The sequence below is a fragment of the Nannochloropsis gaditana genome (genome assembly GCF_000240725.1).
Source record: "Nannochloropsis gaditana CCMP526 unplaced genomic scaffold scaffold266, whole genome shotgun sequence".
NCBI classification, from domain to species: Eukaryota; class Eustigmatophyceae; order Eustigmatales; family Monodopsidaceae; genus Microchloropsis; species Microchloropsis gaditana.
The window spans coordinates 27,471-34,945 of record NW_005803687.1 but is presented as its reverse complement, the minus strand read 5'-3'; the positions used below and the strand labels follow the sequence as shown (position 1 = coordinate 34,945).

The following is a 7,475-nucleotide window of genomic DNA, read 5'->3' as shown; positions in this document are numbered from 1 at the left end:
TTAGAAAACATGATGCATTTTTTATGCCTACGGTTTCGCGAAGCTCTGGCTGTTGACATGCATGTGTGCTAATCATGGGCACCTCAAAGAAGTGATAGACTGTCCGAGAGCTGTGTTAGTTCAACCGTGAGGACGCATGTGTGACACGCGAAACTTTGAGGCAATCACCTTCGTGGGGATGTAGTTTGGCGTTTCCTACCCGCTTCACACCGAAAAGTTCCCATCACCAATCATAGGCCGTTGTCGGAGCGTCAAATCCAATGCTTGCGTGGCACAGGCTTGTGGGGCTGCTCGTGATTTTAGCCTTCCTTACTGCCAGCACCTACGGACAGGCGCACATAGCTGCCAAGGAAAATGAGCTGTCCCCAGGCCGCCGGCGTCTGAAGGCTCTGAAGTCATTCGATAGTAAACTTTCCGACGTGAGAAATACTGCAGCGTCTCAGACTGAAGATCGAAAAAACCATGAGACCGATGCTTTGGGAACAGATCCAAAGAGCGCAAAGGCGGCTGTGGGTCAGAGAGGAGAGGAGGAAGAGGCGGAAGCAGAAGATAATGCGGCCACCGCGTCAGAGGCCGGCGACACAAAGCCTCACGTGAAAGCACGCGAGGAAGAATCAGAAAAGGGAGACGAGGAAACAGAGGAAGAAGGGGGCACGGCGAAGAAGCCCGCAGAACCATCTTTAGACAAGACTAAGGAAGTTAAAGAGGACGAGAAGCCCTCTGGAAGTGAACAGGACGGATCTGCCAGAAAAGACGACGAGCGCCAAAAGTCCTCTGGTCCTTCATCTTCGACTGACGAAAGCCCGGCCGAGACAGACGGCGCGTCTCTGGAACAGGGCAAAGACTCAGCGTCGACGGACAAGGGAGGCGAAGAGGAGGTGAAGGCTGGTGATGAGGAGGCGGAGGAGGATGCCGAGGAGGAAATAAAGAGAGATGACGGGGTTGGTGAACATGCACACGCACAGGGGGCTTCAACGACAAAAGGGGGGAACGAAATTCCGGCCGGTGAGCAGGTCGAGGTGCCCGAGGCCCCAGGCGCGGAGGCCGGGGAGAAAGGAGAGAAGGAGAAGGCCCGCGGAGAAGGCGGGGTCCCGTCGGGCAAGGGGACGACGGATGCAGAGGGAGCGTCACCAGCACGGGACTCTTCCCAGGATGGAAAGGATGGGGCGCCTGCTCCAAAAGCCGGCGCGGAGCCCCCCACCGAGCTTGAGTCACAGGTGTCGGAAGGCGACTCTCAGGAGGACACTCAGCTTCCTGAGGAAACAGAATCCTCTTCCTCTGAAGGGAATATGTCTGGGACAAAGACAGGCGAAGAACTCGGTGAGGCTACTGCGCAGGTCGGCCCCGGGAAAGCCGAAAAGGAGAGCACAAAGAGCGCGGAAGAGGCCTCAGCGCCGGGAAAGGCAGAGTCCGTCGGCCTGCCTCCTGTGGTAGCGGACGCAGTGGAGGACTGTGATGATCTAGAGACCTGCAATGGGCACGGGAAGTGCGAGAAGGACGGAAGTTGCCGGTGCTTCCCCCCCTACACAGGGCATTCCTGCCTCCGCGACGCGTGCTTGGACATCTGGGACTGCAACGAGTGCGTAGGGTCGTCACTGGGCTGCTACTTTTCGGAGGGAGAGTGCCGGGGCGACGGTCTCATGTCACGCGAGGAGTCCACATGCCGACCCGCGTGGCTGGCGACTGCGTTGTCGTACCTCCAGTTCGGCGTCTTCTTCGGCGTGGTTCTCATGGTGGCGGGCTGTCTGGTGTGGAGAAGCCGTCGCGCCGGTTTCGATGGCCGCTCGGGCACTGGCTTTGTTCGAATACCCACGGCGGGGCCCGAGGGTGGCGAGGACTGGAACTGGGACCCTGAGGAAGACAACGTGGAGCTTCTCAAGCCGCGCGGTGAGGGTGAGAAGGACGATGTTGGGGCGCCCACAGCCCAATCCACGAAAACCGGTATCTACGCCCTCTTCCGCTCGAGTCCCGCGTCTGCTGCCCCGCCACGCAAGAGCTCCTCTGCTGTTGCCGGAGAAATCGCATTGCGGCGTGTGTCGGAGGGGCATGAGCTGCCCTCGGCGGACGATCTGTTCGCAGAACTCGGCATGGAGGCCCAGCCCCACTTCACGCTCAAGATGGCAAAGTTCGAAGAGAGAGAGGCGGACTCCGGCCACTCAAGCAGGGGCACACGTAGCAGCCGGCTGTCGGCGGCGGGTTGCAGTCCTGTAAAGAGCAGCACGGGAGGAGCGCCAGGGCCCGGCTGGGTGGATGATGATGACTTGGACATGTAGGCGTTTCAAGGACGGGGGCCTCAGGAACGCTCAAACGCGACGGAGCAGATATTGCCTTCAAGCATCTCCGTCCTCTCTTTCCTTCCTTCCTGTATCGCCAGCACTGTAGTGTACTTTACGAACGTGAACAAATAGAGCAGAACCTTGCGGTGGGACAATGCCCGTGCAGATATAGAGGGCGCACGGGAAGAGTGGCATCTTGTGCAGAGCTATCCCTTCAGGTGGCCAAACAAAGACAACATTTAAAAAGCACCCTGGCATGAGACTCGATGTTCTAGCGATGGTCAACTTTTCATTTGATTTTGAATTTGATTTAGGCACGGAGATGGGTGGCAATTGTCCCATGGCCAATTTATCTGTACACTTTAGCTGTTCCGGGACCGGGAGACTATCAAATGTGTGCGCTATCTCTGAAGTGGACATATTTATCGCGATTTAGATCCCCCGACACTGCTCGCGATTCGTGTCGGTCGCCCTCCTCCTTGTACTCCCCCCCTTCCATCACTCCCACGAGCCTCTCTGCCCCCTCCTCCGATTCTCCCACAGAGGAGACAAGCGACTCTTCACGTACGGTTTCCAATTTGGAGGACGGAGACACCTTCGCAGGCAGAAACGGTGGATATCCATGCTGCTCCTGCTGGTGTTGCTGGAGTTGCCTCTGGATTTTTCGAATCTTTCGGGCCGCGCGGGGCCGCAGAATCCGGTGCTCGGCGGTGTAGACGAAGAAGGTGAGCAGAAAGGCGGCCGGCGTGTACGGGCTCGTCTCTCCCGCGAATTGTAGGGATGCGGTCAACAGTGTGAGGAAGAAAGCCATGACGGGGAGGATGCTGGCGCTGCCGATCTCGTACTCGTCCCGGATGGCTTGCAAACGCCGCAGCAAATTTGAGTCGATTCCCCGGCCTTGCGCGAGGCAAGAGGGCTCTTGAAAGAGACGAGGCGCGCGCCTAGGCATCAGCATATCCTCCACGTCGTCCTTCTTCTCGATTTCCTGACTTGAGCGTGGGCTGTCCGCCGGCGAGGCCAGGATGTTTCCGGGTATGATCCCCGTTCCGCAGGCGATTGGTCGGCCCAGCATCTCCGAGAGCAGGGTTTCGGCGCTTTCATTGATACCGTCCGGTGCTTCGGCGAGTGGTGCCGCTTGCAGTGCTGCCATCAGGAGGAAGAGAAGCAAGAGACTGGCGACGAGCAAGAAGGCCGCGCCCGTGGTGAGCGAGGCGGGGTGGTGGCCCCAGGAGGGGTCTAGGATGGTGGAGAGGGTGGGGATGAAGGCGACCGAGAGGCAGACCAGGCTGTTGATGGCAAGGAGCCGCTCGTTGAAGACAGAAATCTTGGCGACAATGTTTTGATGCGAGCGGTGAAGCACGGCCACCACGTGGAAGCAATAGATGTAGTTGACGAGGCTGGGCCACACCGAGCCTCCGTGCTGCCCCGCCCCCCCCCTCGGCACCCTCGTCGGCGCGCAAAAGCCCGCTCAACACCTCAATCATCAGCCCTGTCGCTGCAGCTGCGTAGACGCCGTCCGAGAAAATCTCCACCCGCACCCGCGGGACGGCCCCATTGAAAAGCACGGCGCTGCGTGGCCCCAGCCACATCTGCAGGATCCGAAAATTGATTCGAAGCGCGAGGCACAGCCAGTAAATCAGCACACCCACGACGAAAAGGACAGCTGCGACCCTGATGTGACCTGGGCGAAAGGCTTTCTTGTAGTCGTCCGTCAAGATGTCCAGGTGCTCCACCCGCGCGAGGAGCGAGGCCCCCGCTGTGACGAGCCCGACCTGGAATAGGGCGAGCGTCAGAGCCAGGTCACGCTGCTGCCATCCTTTCTTTTCCTGAACGCCCAGGCGTAAAGCTGAAAGGCGTTGGGTGGCGGAGGAGAGCCAGTGGGAAGCGACCCCGACCAGGAGGAGAACGCAAGCCCAGAGCCCGAGGTAGAGGAGGTGGCCCGTGGCGGTCGCGGGCACGAAGAGGATGACAAAGTGAAAGGGAAGCAGCGTCATGGAGGCGATCCATAACACATTAATTTGGGGCAGTTTCTCATCCACGTGCTCCAAGCGGCAAAAATCTTGGCAGTGAATTTCCCTACCACACAAGTCATGTACCAAGAGGACCAGGAGTAAAGAGAAGAATTGGAGTCGAGCGAGAGAGCTTACGGCGAATGGACACCAAAAACACAAAACATAATGACATCGATACGTGGAGCACGGCAAAGCGGGTTGGTTGCCTATGCCCACACCCTTCAGTCAGTAGGAATCGGGGAACACAACAAAGACGATCAAGGCCTTACAGAGAGGCAAAGGGCCATATATGCATATCAGGCATCATAACTTAATAAGATATGCTCAACATTCGCGTCATCATTCGATCGTTGAAAACTGAGCATTGATGTTGTGAAGAAGACCTGCAACTCCTCATCAGACCATAACGAATCTCTTAGGCGGCACTTGCTCAGCTAAAAAAAAAGAGTGGTTCCTTCACACCCAGTCAACCCCCGACGCTACTCACCACAGCCGACTCAAAATGAAGAAAGTGGTAACAAAAGGAACCAAACGCACCGGGTTGAAGTTACGTGTTCCATTTGACCAGAGCGGGACTGCACAAGACGTGCATATAATAGCTAGAATTGCGTCCGTGAATGCCATGATCCTAGCAAAGATGGCGTAGTCAACGCCAAATAGGAGGTTTACGCTCGCGGAATTAGCATTTCGGGTACATGAAAGCTCCAATCTATCCCATCTCGAAAGTTACACATGCATACACAAGCCTCGCGCCCTCATCCAATCTTTTGTTTGCATCCCCATGTGTCCTCACCTGTCCGAATCTTGCAATCTTCCCATACGCCCACTGACAAGGATACTCTGCATGCCCCAGCTACCCAAAGTAGGCAGCGCGGAGTCACTATTACTCCTCTGAAGTAGTGGCTCGTTCATGATTGACAAACGGAGAGGCCCATTACACGCGGTAAGGGTTGGTGTCCGATGGCTTGGGTCAAAATCGGAGCCTGCCTCTCAAAGACGCGTTCGATGCAAGTATACGAGGCTCAGGCGAAACCTACATGAGAATTTGATTCAACAGAATTCGAGCGTGAGAACTACGAGTCCAGTGATTTCCCCGTGTACGCAGCACTGCGTCGCAGACGGTCTCCGTGCTCGGTCGTCGGCTGGACCGATCCGATCCTTTGGGGGGGGGAGGTTAGAATGCCACATTTAGCAACCTTGGTTTGGGCGCATTTGTAATTAAAGCTTTGTGTACTCGGAGAAGATGAAGTCGCTTAACCCCTGAATTTTCAACGGGTTGCGGACACGCGAGGATCCTCATTTGAACTCGAACTCCCATAACTTTCTCTTTCCATATCTAGGTAGCCCGGCCGACGGTTTCTCTCTTCCTGTAGGCCTTCGAAAGCGATTGCATTCCACAGGCAATGGCCGGATTCGTCATGCTGTAATGAGAAGTCATAGGGAGAGTTGAGATTTCAAAGCGGCGTGATCGATATTTCTTTTTAACAGTGCGAACAAGAACCTCGTCCATCTAAGCAAAATGGTGGTGCTATCAACAAATCGTATTTTTGTTCGTTGATTTCTTGTATGTAGGAAACTATTGTATACACAAATTGATCAATGCAAGTATCAGCTACATCAGAATGCTTCGTTTGTGCGCATCCGGTCAGCGGCGGCAAATTGCTAGCTTCTGAGATCGAGACCGACATCTCTCTCGACACTCGCTGTTGAAGAGGGCTTTGAGGCAAACATAACCTCTCATCTTTTTCAAATTATTGAAGCAGCATCACAGAAGCCCAAACCACCCCTGCTACGAAAACAGGAGCCTTAGAGACATATATTTTGTCATAACTCGATTTCATGGCAATTTGACAACTCACCAGTCGGGGCTTTGGCCGTCGGACACTGGCTAAAGCACGCCACTCGCATGGCCTCATCGTCGAATACAGGGGGCGGGGTAAGCCCGAAAGCAAAGGTGCAACTGAAGTCGTCGTAGTCTGGCGTCATGGTCAGGGGCAGACCCATGTCCTGACAGAAGAAATTTTGAGTAGGAATCTTGCAGGTGTTGACACAGATGCTTGCACACCCTGCCTCCTCTAGGTAGCGGCAGCGTTTGACGAGCAAGCCTTGACCCACACCCACGCTACCGCCGTCAACATCGACATCAATGATTTCGCTTTCCCCCATCAGCCAATAGGTGGTCAGTCCCGTTATGATAGCATTCATGCGAGCAGAGAACGCGGGGAAAGGCTTGCTGAACATGACAGCGAAAGCAGCGGGGAGCCAAGACGGGAACAGAGAACGTAGAATATTTTGCGCCGCTTTCTGAGTACCAACTTTGCCACTGGCAGGGAATTGTGTATTCAGTTTCCGAATCAATTCGATGAGTCCAGCAAAATCCTTGCTTGCCGTATCCGACCCACCCAGCTGCTGCACCAATTTCGCCCGGAAAAAAGCATAAAGTAATCCATCGAAAGGTCTTCTCTGCATACCGTACTCCGGGGGGGCATCTATCGGGCCACGGCGCTGCAGCCTCGTGGCAGCTATCAAGGTTTGAGGGGAGATGTCCCGAGCGGAGGGAAGAATGAAGAGGGGAATAACGGCAGTAGCTGACTTTTTGGCATGGGAGTGTAGAAAATTGGACACCGATATCAATGCACTGAAGAGGAGTAGGCAGCTCCTGCCCCGAGCCATTCCTGTGAGATAAGCACCGGGAAAAGGAGACAGGTCGTGGGGGAGGTTAAAGGAGGGATTAGGCGGTGAATGTGGCCGCCTTGCTAAATTTGACTGACTGCCAGGGCATCTGATGGTGTCATTGTTAAATTTAAAGCTTGAATTATAAATAATGTAACTCTGCTCGCCGAGGGAGGGGTCGCCGGTTTTCACGAGAAAGGTGCTTGACCCTCTCATCCTCTCTTAATTTCATCGCATGCACGGCACAGACGAGGATGAGAGCGCATGCCGTCCTTTTACTTGCCATGGCTACAGCCGTACAGGCCTTTTGGCCATCGTTTATTGCGGTGAAGCAGAGCTTTTGCAGGAGGAAGGAGGCGCTGACACTGTGTGCTTTCAAGGGAACTGCCGATCGTCGTGACCACATCCGCAGCCAAGTAGCCCTCGGAGGGCTTGGCGCTCTCCTGCTGGCAGCAAATCCTCCACTGGCTTTGGCCGACTCCACTGGCAAATACAGCACCAAACAGACCGCTAA

The 7,475-nt window shown here is 55.3% G+C and overlaps 1 protein-coding gene across 1 annotated transcript; it reads right to left on the bottom strand.

Annotated features, from left to right (window-relative positions):
- Positions 1-5,911: 5,911 nt before the first annotated feature.
- NGA_2097710 (uncharacterized protein) lies at positions 5,912-6,967 on the bottom strand (the record flags this gene model as incomplete). Its single annotated transcript, XM_005855179.1, has 1 exon — positions 5,912-6,967. A coding segment is annotated over one exon (855 nt), but the record flags the coding sequence as incomplete, so codon positions are not given.
- Between the last annotated feature and the right edge of the window lie 508 nt (positions 6,968-7,475).